The sequence below is a fragment of the Bolinopsis microptera genome, chromosome 5 (genome assembly GCF_026151205.1).
Source record: "Bolinopsis microptera isolate Bmic1 chromosome 5, MBARI_Bmic_1.0, whole genome shotgun sequence".
NCBI classification, from domain to species: domain Eukaryota; kingdom Metazoa; phylum Ctenophora; class Tentaculata; order Lobata; family Bolinopsidae; genus Bolinopsis; species Bolinopsis microptera.
The window spans coordinates 22,521,581-22,536,400 of record NC_087076.1 but is presented as its reverse complement, the minus strand read 5'-3'; the positions used below and the strand labels follow the sequence as shown (position 1 = coordinate 22,536,400).

General features: G+C 44.7%; 1 protein-coding gene across 1 annotated transcript in view; it reads left to right on the top strand.

Annotated features, from left to right (window-relative positions):
- LOC134815553 (cytoplasmic FMR1-interacting protein 2-like) overlaps positions 1 to 14,820 on the top strand; it is a 123,754-nt gene that overhangs the window by 101,791 nt on the left and 7,143 nt on the right. The window contains exons 18-22 of the mRNA XM_063824094.1: positions 9,193 to 9,308; positions 9,633 to 9,760; positions 13,347 to 13,493; positions 13,714 to 13,786; positions 13,918 to 14,075. Of these exons, the coding sequence (XP_063680164.1) occupies positions 9,193 to 9,308; positions 9,633 to 9,760; positions 13,347 to 13,493; positions 13,714 to 13,786; positions 13,918 to 14,075 (622 nt within the window). The remainder of the gene's footprint in view (positions 1 to 9,192; positions 9,309 to 9,632; positions 9,761 to 13,346; positions 13,494 to 13,713; positions 13,787 to 13,917; positions 14,076 to 14,820) is intronic.

Genomic DNA, 14,820 nt, shown 5'->3' with positions numbered 1-14,820 from the left:
TCTCCTCCTCCTCAGTTATCCTCCTTCCTCCTCCTTCTCCTCCTGGGTCCTCCTCCTTCTGCTCACCAGTCCTCCTCCTCAGTCCTCCTCATCCTCTTCATCCACTTACTTCTCCTCCTCATCAGTCCTCATCAGTCCTCCTCCTCCCAAGTCATCCTCCTCCTCCTGGGGCCTTTTCCTGTGTCCTCCTCCTCCTGGGTCCTCCTCCTCAGTCCTCCTCCTCTTCCTGGGGGGGGGGGGGGGGGGCCACTTCCTTCTCCTCAGTCCTTCTCCTCCTCAGTCCTTCTCCTCTTCCTCCTCCTCAGTCTTCCTCCTCATCAATCCTTTCCCCAGTCACCCTCCTGATCCTCCTCATCCTCATCCTCCTCATCAGTCCTCCTTCTCCTTCTCAGTCCTCCTTCTCAGTCCTCCTCCTCCTCTTCTTCCTGGTTCCTCCTCCTGGGTCCTCCTTCTCCTCCTCAGTCCTCCTCCTCTTCCTCCTCCTCCTGGGTCCTCCTGATCCTCCTCAGTCTTCTTTCTCCTTCTACTCCTCAGTCCTCCTCCTCCTCAATCCTCCTCTTCCTCCTAAGTCCTCCCCTCTTCAGTCCTCCTAAGTCCTCCCATTCTCAGTCCTCCTCCTCACCAGTCCTCTTCACCAGTCCTCCTCCTCAGTCCTCCTTATCCTCATCCTTCATCTCCTTCCTTCATCTCCTTTCTCCTCCTCATCCTCCTCATACACCTCCTCCTCATCAGTCCTCCTCCTCACTGCTCACTCCTTCTCCTCCTCCTCCTCCTCCTCCTCCTCGTCCTTAGTCCTCTTTATCAGTCCTCATCAGTCCTCATCAGTCCTCCTCCTCCCCAGTCCTCCTTTTGGGGCCTTTTCCTGGGTCCTCCTCCTGGGTCCTCCTCCTCTTGGGTCCTCCTCCTCAGTCTTCCTCCTCCTCAATCCTTTCCCCAGTCACCCTCCTCCTCCTCCTATTCATTCCTCCTCATCAGTCCTCCTTCTCAGTCTCAGTCCTCCTTCTCAGTCCTCCTCCTCCTCTTCTTCCTGGTTCCTCCTCTTGGGTCCTCCTTCCCCTCCTCAGTCCTCCTCCTCTTCCTCCTCTTCCTGGGTCCTCCTGATCCTCCTCAGTCTTCTTCCTCCTTCTACTCCTCAGTCCTCCTCCTCCTCCTCAGTCCTCCTCTGATCTTGAGTCCTTCTTCTCCTCCTCCTCCTATTCATTCCTCCTCCTCAGTTCTCCTTCTCAGTCTCACTCCTCCTTTTCAGTCCTCCTCCTCCTCTTCTTCCTGGTTCCTCCTCTTGGGTCCTCCTTCTCCTCCTCAGTCCTCCTCCTCTTCCTCCTCTTCCTGGGTCCTCCTGATCCTCCTCAGTCTTCTTCCTCCTTCTACTCCTCAGTCCTCCTCCTGCTCAATCCTCCTCTTCCTCCTAAGTCCTCCCCTCCTCAGTCCTCCTAAGTCCTCCCCTTCTCAGTCCTCCTCCTCATCAGTCCTCTTCACCAGTCTTCCTCCTCAGTCCTCCTTATCCTCATCCTTTATCTCCTTTCTCCTCCTCATCCTCCTCATACACCTCCTTCTCCTCATCAGTCCTCCTCCTCACTCCTCAGTCCTTCTCCTCCTCCTCCTCCTCCTCCTCCTCCTCGTCCTTAGTCCTCTTTATCAGTCCTCATCAGTCCTCATCGGTCCTCCTCCTCCCCAGTCCTCCTCATGGGGCCTTTTCCTGGGTCCTCCTCCTCTTGGGTCCTCCTCCTCTTGAGTCCTTCTTCTCCTCCTCCTATTCATTCCTCCTCCTCAGTTCTCCATCTCAGTCTCACTCCTCCTCAGCCCCCCTCCTCTCCCTCCTCAGTCCCCCTCCTCAGTCCCCCCTCCTCCTTTTCCTCTCTTTCATCTCTCAATAATTTGTTCAATTTATAATTATTGTTGGTGTTATTGTTAACATAATTTATTGTTATATACTAAAATGTTTTTAAGCGCATTTGAGTCTGACTCAAAATGTGCTCAAGAATCTTTGTGTTTAACAAAGTTTTACTCTCCAGTAATAAAACTTTTCATCCCTTTTTATGTTATTAAAAAATGTGTAGACTATTCTTTCTACACATTCTCCTCATCAGTCCTCTTCACCAGTCCTCCTCCTCAGTCCTCCTTATCCTCATCCTTCATCTCCTTCCTTCATCTCCTTTCTCCTCCTCATCCTCCTCATACACCTCCTCCTCATCAGTCCTCCTCCTCACTGCTCACTCCTTCTCCTCCTCCTCCTCCTCCTCCTCCTCCTCCTCGTCCTTAGTCCTCTTTATCAGTCCTCATCAGTCCTCATCAGTCCTCCTCCTCCCCAGTCCTCCTTTTGGGGCCTTTTCCTGGGTCCTCCTCCTGGGTCCTCCTCCTCTTGGGTCCTCCTCCTCTTGGGTCCTCCTCCTCATCCTTCTCCTTAGTCCTCCTCCTCCTCAGTCCTCCTCTCGAGTCCTTCTTCTCCTCCTCCTCCTATTCATTCCTCCTCCTCAGTTCTCCTTCTCAGTCTCACTCCTCCTTCTCAGTCCTCCTCCTCCTCTTCTTCCTGGTTCCTCCTCTTGGGTCCTCCTTCTCCTCCTCAGTCCTCCTCCTCTTCCTCCTCTTCCTGGGTCCTCCTGATCCTCCTCAGTCTTCTTCCTCCTTCTACTCCTCAGTCCTCCTCCTCCTCCTCAGTCCTCCTCTTGAGTCCTTCTTCTCCTCCTCCTCCTATTCATTCCTCCTCCTCAGTTCTCCTTCTCAGTCTCACTCCTCCTTCTCAGTCCTCCCCCTCCTCTTCTTCCTGGTTCCTCCTCTTGGGTCCTCCTTCTCCTCCTCAGTCCTCCTCCTCTTCCTCCTCTTCCTGGGTCCTCCTGATCCTCCTCAGTCTTCTTCCTCCTTCTACTCCTAAGTCCTCCCCTCCTCAGTCCTCCTAAGTCCTCCCCTTCTCAGTCCTCCTCCTCATCAGTCCTCTTCACCAGTCCTCCTCCTCAGTCCTCCTTATCCTCATCCTTTATCTCCTTTCTCCTCCTCATCCTCCTCATACACCTCCTTCTCCTCATCAGTCCTCCTCCTCACTCCTCAGTCGTTCTCCTCCTCCTCCTCCTCCTCGTCCTTAGTCCTCTTTATCAGTCCTCATCAGTCCTCATCGGTCCTCCTCCTCCCCAGTCCTCCTCATGGGGCCTTTTCCTGGGTCCTCCTCCTCTTGGGTCCTCCTCCTCTTGAGTCCTTCTTCTCCTCCTCCTATTCATTCCTCCTCCTCAGTTCTCCTTCTCAGTCTCACTCCTCCTCAGCCCCCCTCCTCTCCCTCCTCAGTCCCCTCCTCAGTCCCCCCTCCTCCTTTTCCTCTCTTTCATCTCTCAATAATTTGTTCAATTTATAATTATTGTTGGAATCTTTGTGTTTAACAAAGTTTTACTCTCCAGTAATAAAACTTTTCATCCCTTTTTATGTTATTAAAAAATGTGTAGACTATTCTTTGTGCCTAATTGAAGTTTAAAAGTTTGAGAAAGGACCATGGTCATTAACCGGGCTACCCATTTCTGCAGATAGCCTGTTACAAATTGTGGAGAAAATTTAAATCAAAAGTTACAATTTTTGTCCGTTTTTGTCCGTTTTTGTCCGTTTTTGTCCGTTTGGCAGCTATATTTTCAAAACGGACAAAAATTAACGGACAAAAACGGACAAAAAATAACATGATCCCCCCCCCCCCCCCCCCCCATTACATTTCGTTAACTAATCTGTAGTTAGAAACTAATACATTACATTTCGTTAACTAATCTGTAGTTAGAAGAGATATAATATTTATATTATATATATATATTTTGTAGCTGTACTCCTACACATTAAAAGTCGGTGTTGATTAGATCTTCGAAATAAGTCTTTGCATCATTTTATTAAACATCGTTATCTGAGATAAAATTGTTCTAAAAGCAACTGGAATATTCACAAATCTTTAAAATAACTTACAAACTAGGAAAGGAAAACAAGTCTTAGGAAGACGTACAAAACTATGTGACTTAAAACGGTACAAAACTAAAATATACTGGGTAATAATCAAACGAAAAGAATGGCTGCGTACATTTTATCTAATCTATTAAAGATTAGTTTCTCGGAAAAAGCTAGATTTCTCTGAATCAAGCAGTAAAAATATATAAATAGTAATGAATATAACACGTCTCTGATAGCAATAATGTAAACTAAACACGGGTTAATAGGCTGAGATCATGTCAAATAAAATAAATAAACTAAACACTAAGCTCCAGCGGATTTAAAAAGGATGTGGTTACTATCGAGGGTGTTCATACCCCCATAACGCTCAAGGGTTTTCAATTGGGTCTGGTAGAACCCCTCTCTAGCTTCCATGGCCTTTTCCCTATCTGCTTGACTTATTTCAGGTTTAAATTCAAGAGCTTCCACTATAATAACAGAAAGGTGCGTACTAAGTGAAGAGTTATATAAGGCTACTGAACTAAAATCTAAATCATGATCAATATCTAAAAAGTGATTTACTAACTTACAACTTCTGATACCTTTCTTAATGTGGCTCTTATGATTAGAAAATCTCTTAGGGAGATTAGAAGTAGTATATCCTACATACGACTGTTTACAAGTTCTACACTCCATTAAATAAATAAGGTTATTACTCTGACAAGTTATATTTTTAGTAATAGGGAAAACTTGTTTAGAATGGTGACTACTAAATTTGGAACAAGGGGACAGGAAACTTTGCTTACAAACATAGCATTTTCCACAGGCATGGCACCCTGCGTTGTCAGCCTCCCGAACAGCCGGCAATATTGCAGCGTCTGGTTCAAGAAATTGACTGGCAGTGGCTTCTCCATCTCTATCACTGCTTACAGTTCCACTAGCACGATACTTATTGTGTACAAGCATGCCACCGATAGTTTGATTCTTTCGGTGACTTACAAATACACTGTCAGCACGTACTAGCTTCTTCAAGGCTGGATCGAGACTAAGAAGGTGCTTATACTTGTGAATAATGCTCCCCATGTTGGGAAGTGCTGGATTCTGATCCATCACCATGGGTATTAGACAAGTAGTCGTCTCATCCTTATTTTTAGGGGCATACAAGTTTTTCCTATTGGTTATATCACTAAATTTGTTGAAAGCATCGTCTACAATACTAGAATGGTAACCACGGGCTACAAGGTAACCAGTATATACAGGGTGGCCCATAAGTGACTACCCACACGCAACCTCTTAATAACTCACGTAATTCGTCTCCAAATTGCACCAAAATTTCAGAGATTATAGATATGGGTCAAACTTAGATTTCCTAAAAGTTTCGTAAGCCACGCCCAATTACAGTGGGCGTGGCGTGACACTCCCTCTTTTTCACTATTGTCTTCATAAAATGAGAACGCTTTAAGCTAAGAACTCAAAATTTTTTACACACATCTGGCTTGATAATTGAAAACTTTTCCAAAAGTTTCAAGTTCATTGGTTAAAATGGGGGGAATGCAACGTCAATTAATGTCAGTATTCCATAAAAACCCCAAACTGACATTGACATTAATTGACATTAATTGACATTAATTGACATTAATTGACATTAATTGACATTAATTGACATTAATTGACATTAATTGACATTAATTGACATTAATTGACATTAATTGACATTAATTGACATTAATATGTCTTGAAATTTGAGATTATCATTATTCGATAAATATTCAAGATATTCACGTCTATGTAAGTTAGACCGGTTCAAAAAAACAAAATGTCCTTGAATAATTATGAGTATGTTCTTATCTGTTGATCCTTAGGTTTAAAGACCACCAAAAAAAAATTTCAGCTTCCAAGTCTTCCATCTTCGGTCCCCACCGGCCACGCCCATATTTTATTGGTTTCTTATACAGGTAAAATATCTAGAATCGGCTTTTTTAGTATGAAGGAGTAATGTTAGCTGTTTAAGATTCGTTATTCAAATATAAATGTCATGAAGGCATTTTGTTTAATGTGGGTTTTAAGTTCTGATGATGTTGAGAACCACGCCCTTGGATGGCCACGCCCATTTAAGAAAATTAAATTTCGGAAAACCGTATTATTTTAGTTTTATTGTTTAATGATCTTAATTTTTTTCACATTTCACATTTCCATATGTGATAGTAGTGAATAAATTGATGATATAAACTTTCTAAAGTGCTAAAAATATGGTAGAACTACATAATCTCTGGTCGAAAAATATCGTGTCAATTAATGTCAGTATTCCAAAATTTTGCAAAACTGACATTGACATTAATTGACATTAATTGACATTAATTGACATTAATTGACATTAATTGACATTAATTGACGTTGCATCACCCCCGTTAAAATATGGCTGAGTTATGACCATTTTAAAATCCATCGGATATGTGATCCGAGCACTCAGTCAATGATATTTGCACTCAATTAGTGATCTCGTCACCCAATCTGATCAAGAGTAAGGCGTTAGCGTGTATTAATGAGGTTCATTAGGCTTTGATTGGATACCGATGATGACTTTGCTAGAAAGGAAAACACAAATTTTTAGGATAAATCAATAAATGAAATCAGCTAATAAAAATTCCCACACAAAAGCCAGCTGCAATCACCTTGAGGCACCGCTTCGTCACACTCCGACAAGCGTTCGTAGCAAACGCTGGGTCCATATTATGGATGATGTCGATCAGATGGTGCTTTAGCTGCGTGATGTTTGCAATAGGATATCTCTTATAGAGTTGGTCCTTCACCCACCCCCACAGGAAGAAGTCACACGGTGTAAGGTCAGGACTTCTAGCCGGCCAGTGAGTTCCAAGATGTTGTCCGATGGTTCTGTGGGCTGTATAGGCCGGCCCATAAGCAGGCTGCAACCAATCAAGCGGTGCATGTGAGCCAAACAGGTAAACAGGCCATTAACCAAGTGACGAGATCACTGACTGAGTGCTCGGATCACATATCCGATGGATTTTAAAATGGTCATAACTCAGCCATATTTTAACCAATGAACTTGAAACTTTTGGAAAAGTTTTCAATTATCAAGCCAAATGTGTGTAAAAAATTTTGAGTTCTTAGCTTAAAGCGTCCTCATTTTATGAAGACAATAGTGAAAAAGAGGGAGTGTCACGCCACGCCCACTGTAATTGGGCGTGGCTTACGAAACTTTCAGGAAATCTAAGTTTGACCCATATCTATAATCTCTGAAATTTTGGTGCAATTTGGAGACGAATTACGTGAGTTATTAAGAGGTTGCGTGTGGGTAGTCACTTATGGGCCACCCTGTACCTCCCTTTGCTCTAAGAAATTAGTGTCTTCACTATTGTTCTGCCTCACTCGCCTCGCCACACCATAGGGTATGTTTTTGAGAACATGGCTCCTATGACATGAGGTGGGGATGAGATAGCAGTGGGTGTCACTGGGCTTAGAGTAAAGTTTGGTATGAATAACATCGCCAACAGCATAGACATAGGTGTCTAAAAACTCAACACCATCCTTAGAGTAGTCGTAAGTAAACACAAGGTCCGGATGGATACTATTGAGCCATTCCATAAATTGTAGAAGCTCCTCAACAGTACCAGGCCAGGCCATGTATATATCGTCACGCAACCTACCCCAGAATGCTGGTCTGTGTGGCGGGCCATGTTCTAAATCTCTTTCATTAACTAAAATATCGATCTTATCCATTGCACAATCTGCATACTCACATGAGTTCTTAGGACCCATCGCCGCTCCACGCTCCTGACGGTATGTTATACCGTTGAACGAAGCTATGTTGAAATCAAGAGTGATTTCTAGAGCACTAATAATGCATTCTGTACTGAACAATTGATCATAACTACTTCTTTCATTCAGGTGCTTGGTGCATTGTTGGATCCCCATATCCCTGGGGATATTGGTGAACATGTTGGATATATCTATGGCAACATGTATCACCTCCTTACCCAACAATATGGTGGACTCATTCAAGCTATCAATCTTCCTCAAAAAATGAGGGGTGTCAATAATTCTATAATCTAAAATAGCCTTCTTCAATTCGTATGCAGTCAGAGCAGATAGGTTCTCAATGTACGAGCCACATCCAGTAGTAATCATCCTCCCAGGGTACAAAGGTGGCTTGTGGGCCTTGGGATTCAGGTACATATTACCAGGCTGGTTGAGCTCCGTACACGGAATAACCCACTCCCTGACCTTCTTAGACATACCTAATTCTTCTTTATACTTGACTGTCCAACATGAAATTTTATCAATTAATTCTGAAACTAAATCATCTACATTATTTACAATACTATATACAGATCTATCATTCAAATGTACACCTATTCGTTGAATATATTCTTCCTCTCCAAGAAGAAAGAATCCTACCCCTTTGTCAAAAGGTCTAATAACCACATCCTTCCATCCTTTCACTTCTTTGAGAGCTGATCTGATAGGTGCAGCGATGTTGTCTGGTGAAACATACTTCTGAGTTGGCCGGTGGAGATCAACTTCTGCTCTGCAGCATTTAATGAATGCCTCGAGTGCATATATATCTTCTAAAAAAGGTTATAAAGTTGATGAAAATAAGCAATCAATTCAAAAGTTCAAGCCTATTTAGCCTGCCACGAGACGAGAACAATATTAGTGGAGAATGACAAGGTTCAGGGTGGACCCCCACACATTCCCACGAGGGGGGGGGGGGTGGTTACGGGGGTGGACCCCCACACACTCCCACGAGGGGGGAGGTGGTTACGGGGGTGGACCCCCACACATTCCCACGAGGGGGGGGGGTGGTTACGAGGGTGGACCCCCACTCATTCCCACGAGGGGGGGGGGGGTTGGTTACGGGGGTGGACCCCCACACATTCCCACGAGGGGGGTGGTTACGGGGGTGGACCCCCACACACTCCCACGAGGGGGGAGGAGGTGGTTACGGGGGTGGAACCCCACACACTCCCACGAGGGAGGGGGGGGGGGAGGTGGTTACGGGGGTGGATCCCCACACACTTCCGCGAAATCACAGCCTTCCTCCGAAAAGGCTGTTATCCAATTTACAGGGGCTGCCACAGTTGGGAAACTCTATCGGTTTCTCGTTAAGAAAAGTCTGAACAGTTCTCTGACTGGAGTCTGGACACTCCATGGCAACCATAAACAAGCTTAATTGGATGTAATTTTAAAATGAGGTGGTATGATAAGGGGGAGGGGGGGTCATGAGATTGAGTACCCCCCCCCCTATGTTAACATGGTCATGGTAACATAACTTGTTTTCAGGAGATCCCAGTATGATGGAATACATCCTGTTCCCTCTGGATCTTTACAACGACAGTGCCAACTATGCACTCTCTGTCTTCAAGAAGCAGTTCCTTTATGACGAAATCGAGGCTGAGGTTTACTTTTTATTCACTTCACTCTCTTCATCGTTTTTCAGTTATCTCCAAAAAACTGTTTCTCTTGACATCCTACCTTATCCTATAACCTATTGTCACAGGGATAGCAATCTTTTAAAAACCCATTAATAAAAATATGATTTATAACAGAAGAAGCGTAGAGTTATACGCGAATCAAACTGAACATAATATAATACGATTACATGAGTTGTTGCACTCCAAAAATTAAGTAATCTCATTATACGCAGTTTGATTAGCGTATATAATCAAACTCGCTCGTTTGATTATATAGCTAAAAGTTAACTAATATTAATCTATTTTCAGGTGAACTTGTGTTTTGATCAGTTCGTGTATAACCTGTCTGATAACATTTTCAACTACTTCCGACAAAAGGCCTGTATTCTTTATCTTGACAAGAAGTTCAAGGACGATGCTGCCAATCTGAAGATAAGGTAAATATTGGAATAATGTGGGCCCACTTGACAGCGCCCACGTGACAGCGCGGGGGGGGGGGGGGGGGTAATGACTACTTTTGGGGACTTGGGGAATTACGTCAACGATTTTACCCCGAGTCCCCATGATTTTTAGTCCCCATTAGTCCCCAAAAGTCTCCATTAGTCCCCATTTAGATGATTTTTAGTCCCCATTAGTCCCCAAAAGTCTCCATTAGTCCCCATTTAGATTTATCCTACTCTTATCTTGGACAAAACATCTCGATCGTATCGTTATTAAACTAACTTGAAACCATAAATAACTGTCAAAAATTCTGGGGACTTATGGGGACAAATGGTGAATTACGTCAACGAGTTGACCTCTAGTCCCCACGATTTTTAGTCCCCATTAGTGCCCAAAAGTCTCCATTGGTAGTCATTACCCCCCCCCCCCCCCCCCCCCCCCGACAGCGCCCACGTGGTGAGTCACGTGGTGAGTCACGTGGGCGCTGACACGTGATTCTATCCGTTGACGTCATGAGTCCCCATCTAGATCTGCTATCTGCACATAGCGAATGTGTTATTTCCTCAAACTCCGCGGTAAATTGGGGTTTTACTGTAACACGTTTCTACTCTCTTGTACAATTAACATTGTTAACTATATAACTCATCGTGATTGTTTCTTTTCCCTCTCTGTAGTTCAGAGTCTGTAACCCTAGTAACCGCCTCCCCTCCCTCATTACTCTGTAACCCTAGTAACCGCCTCCCCTCCCTCATTACTCTGTAACCCTAGTAACCGCCTCCCTCCCTCATTACTCTGTAACCCTAGTAACTCCCCCTCCCTCATTACTCTGTAACCCTAGTAACCGCCTCCCTCATTACTCTGTAACCCTAGTAACCGCCTCCCCTCCCTCATTACTCTGTAACCCTAGTAACCGCCTCCCCTCCCTCATTACTCTGTAACCCTAGTAACCGCCTCCCCTCCCTCATTACTCTGTAACCCTAGTAACTCCTCCCACCCTCATTACTCTGTAACCCTAGAAACCACCTCCCTCCATCATTACTCTGTAACCCTAGTAACTCCTCCCTCCCTCATTACTCTGTAACCCTAGTAACCGCCTCCCTCCATCATTACTCTGTAACCCTAGAAACCACCTCCCTCCATCATTACCTACTCTGTAACCCTAGTAACTCCTCCCTCCCTCATTACTCTGTAACCCTAGTAACTCCTCCCTCCCTCATTACTCTGTAACCCTAGAAACCACCTCCCTCCATCATTACTATGTAACCCTAGTAACTCCTCCCTCCCTCATTACTCTGTAACCCTAGTAACTCCTCCCTCCCTTATTACTCTGTAACCCTAGTAACTCCTCCCTCCCTCATTACTCTGTAACCCTAGAAACCACCTCCCTCCATCATTACTCTGTAACCCTAGTAACCGCCTCCCCTCCCTCATTACTCTGTAACCCTAGTAACTCCTCCCTCCCTCATTACTCTGTAACCCTAGTAACCGCCTCCCCTCCCTCATTACTCTGTAACCCAAGTAACCGCCTCCCCTCCCTCATTACTCTGTAACCCTAGTAACCGCCTCCCCTCCCTCATTACTCTGTAACCCTAGTAACCGCCTCCCCTCCCTCATTACTCTGTAACCCTAGTAACTCCTTTCCTCCCTCATTACTCTGTAACCCTAGTAACCGCCTCCCCTCCCTCATTACTCTGTAACCCTAGTAACCGCCTCCCCTCCCTCATTACTCTGTAACCCTAGTAACTCCTCCCTCATTACTCTGTAACCCTAGTAACCGCCTCCCCTCCCTCATTACTCTGTAACCCTAGTAACCGCCTCCCCTCCCTCATTACTCTGTAACCCTAGTAACCGCCTCCCCTCCCTCATTACTCTGTAACCCTAGTAACCGCCTCCCCTCCCTCATTACTCTGTAACCCTAGTAACTCCTCCCTCCCTCATTACTCTGTAACCCTAGTAACCGCCTCCCCTCCCTCATTACTCTGTAACCCTAGTAACCGCCTCCCCTCCCTCATTACTCTGTAACCCTAGTAACCGCCTCCCCTCCCTCATTACTCTGTAGCCCTAGTAACCGCCTCCCTCCCTCATTACTCTGTAACCCTAGAAACCACCTCCCTCCCTCATTACTCTGTAACCCTAGTAACCGCCTCCCCTCCCTCATTACTCTGTAACCCTAGTAACTCCTCCCTCATTACTCTGTAACCCTAGTAACTCCTCCCTCCCTAGGATCCCCAACTGTCAGAGCAACAGATACGAGACAATACTCCCCTCCCTCATTACTCTGTAACCCTAGTAACTCCTCCCTCCCTAGGATCCCCAACTGTCAGAGCAACAGATACGAGACAATACTCCCCTCCCTCATTACTCTGTAACCCTGGTAACTCCTCCCTCCCTAGGATCCCCAACTGTCAGAGCAACAGATACGAGACAATACTCCCCTCCCTCATTACTCTGTAACCCTAGTAACTCCTCCCACCCTAGGATCCCCAACTGTCAGAGCAACAGATACGAGACAATACTTCCCTCCCTCATTACTCTGTAACCCTAGTAACTCCTCCCTCCCTAAGATCCCCAACTGTCAGAGCAACAGATACGAGACAATACTCCCCTCCCTCATTACTCTGTAACCCTAGTAACTCCTCCCACCCTAGGATCCCCAACTGTCAGAGCAACAGATACGAGACAATACTCCCCTCCCTCATTACTCTGTAACCCTAGTAACCGCCTCCCCTCCCTCATTACTCTGTAACCCTAGTAACCGCCTCCCCTCCCTCATAACTCTGTAACCCTAGTAACCGCCTCCCCTCCCTCATTACTCTGTAACCCTAGTAACTCCCCTCCCTCATTACTCTGTAACCCTAGTAACCGCCTCCCCTCCCTCATTACTCTGTAACCCTAGTAACTCCCCTCCCTCATTACTCTGTAACCCTAGTAACCGCCTCCCTCATTACTCTGTAACCCTAGTAACCCCTCCCTCATTACTCTGTAACCCTAGTAACCGCCTCCCTCATTACTCTGTAACCCTAGTAACCCCTCCCTCATTACTCTGTAACCCTAGTAACCGCCTCCCTCATTACTCTGTAACCCTAGTAACTCCTCCCTCATTACTCTGTAACCCTAGTAACCGCCTTCCTCATTACTCTGTAACCCTAGTAACTCCTCCCTCATTACTCTGTAACCCTAGTAACCGCCTCCCTCATTACTCTGTAACCATAGTAACCGCCTCCCTCATTACTCTGTAACCCTAGTAACCCCTCCCTCATTACTCTGTAACCCTAGTAACCGCCTCCCTCATTACTCTGTAACCCTAGTAACCCCTCCCTCATTACTCTGTAACCCTAGTAACCGCCTCCCTCATTACTCTGTAACCCTAGTAACCGCCTCCCCTCCCTCGTTACTCTGTAACCCTAGTAACCCCTCCCTCATTACTCTGTAACCCTAGTAACTCCTCCCTCATTACTCTGTAACCCTAGTAACCCCTCCCTCATTACTCTGTAACCCTAGTAACCGCCTCCCTCATTACTCGGTAACCCTAGTAACCCCTCCCTCATTACTCTGTAACCCTAGTAACTCCTCCCTCCCTAGGATCCCCAATTGTCAGAGCAACAGATACGAGACAATACTCCAGCAGAGACACGTACAGCTCCTGGGAAGAAGCGTGGACTTGAACCGTCTGATACGACAGAGGCTGGCCATTGCCATGCACAAGAGCATAGAGGTGGCCATTACCAAGTGAGTTATCCTGACCAAGTGTGACCAAGTGTGACCGAGTGTGACCAATTGTGTGATAAATCTGGTCTGAACGAGTGTTAGATTATTCACTGAGGGTGAAAACTTAATATTCCAAAAACTTATATTCTTCCACGTGTGGATGGTTAAAAAGCAGACATTTTTCGTTACTAAATAATTCATCCTTATTATGAATAGTTATGGACTTTTTAATTTTCCCTAGATTTGAAACGAAAGATTTGACGGGTATAATTGAGTTACAGTCGCTCATTGGAATAGCAAAACTAACATATCAGGTTTATATTATCTCAAAATCATTTCTTATTATCTCCTGTCGTATTCACCTGAACAGATGTTAATTCATTGTGAATATCTTGCGCTGATTTTAACCTTAAAACCTGTTTATTACTTACAATTCCCTTCCCAGATGCTATGTGAATACGTTACTCTTGATTCATTTGACGATATATTCCGACAAGCTAATGACAGTGTGAAGTCCCCCTGCGGTAAGATAACCATGCACATCTACGATGAGCTCAACAACGATTTCCTACCTAACTTCTGCTACAATTCTAGTACCAACAGGTAAGGTGACAATTTAACGGTATTTACGGAGGGTTGTTTTTATTAGTTATTTGGTATAGCACCATTATTATTTGGTCATGAACCTTAATATTAAATAAATATTAATTAGTTGAAACTAAGATGATCGATAAACTAAAGTAATCGAGAACATTTACACGTGCTCTTTTTAAAAAGTTTTTATAGTTTTTATATAGTTTTACTGCAGAACCCTCTGTGTTTTGCTCCCTCTTTATAACAGTTCCTGTTACTAGGTTACTAACAGTCCCTGTTACTAGGTTACTAACAGTTCATGTTACTGGGTTACTAATAGTTCCTGTTACTAGGTTACTAACAGTTCATGTTACTAGGTTACTAATAGTTCCTGTTACTAGGTTACTAACAGTTCATGTTACTAGGTTACTAACAGTTCCTGTTACTAGGTTACTAACAGTTCATGTTACTGGGTTACTAATAGTTCCTGTTACTAGGTTACTAACAGTTCATGTTACTAGGTTACTAATAGTTCCTGTTACTAGGTTACTAACAGTTCATGTTACTAGGTTACTAATAGTTCCTGTTACTAGGTTACTAACAGTTCATGTTACTAGGTTACTAACAGTTCATGTTACTAGGTTACTAATAGTTCCTGTTACTAGGTTACTAACAGTTCATGTTACTAGGTTACTAATAGTTCCTGTTACTAGGTTACTAACAGTTCATGTTACTAGGTTACTAACAGTTCATGTTACTGGGTTACTAATAGTTC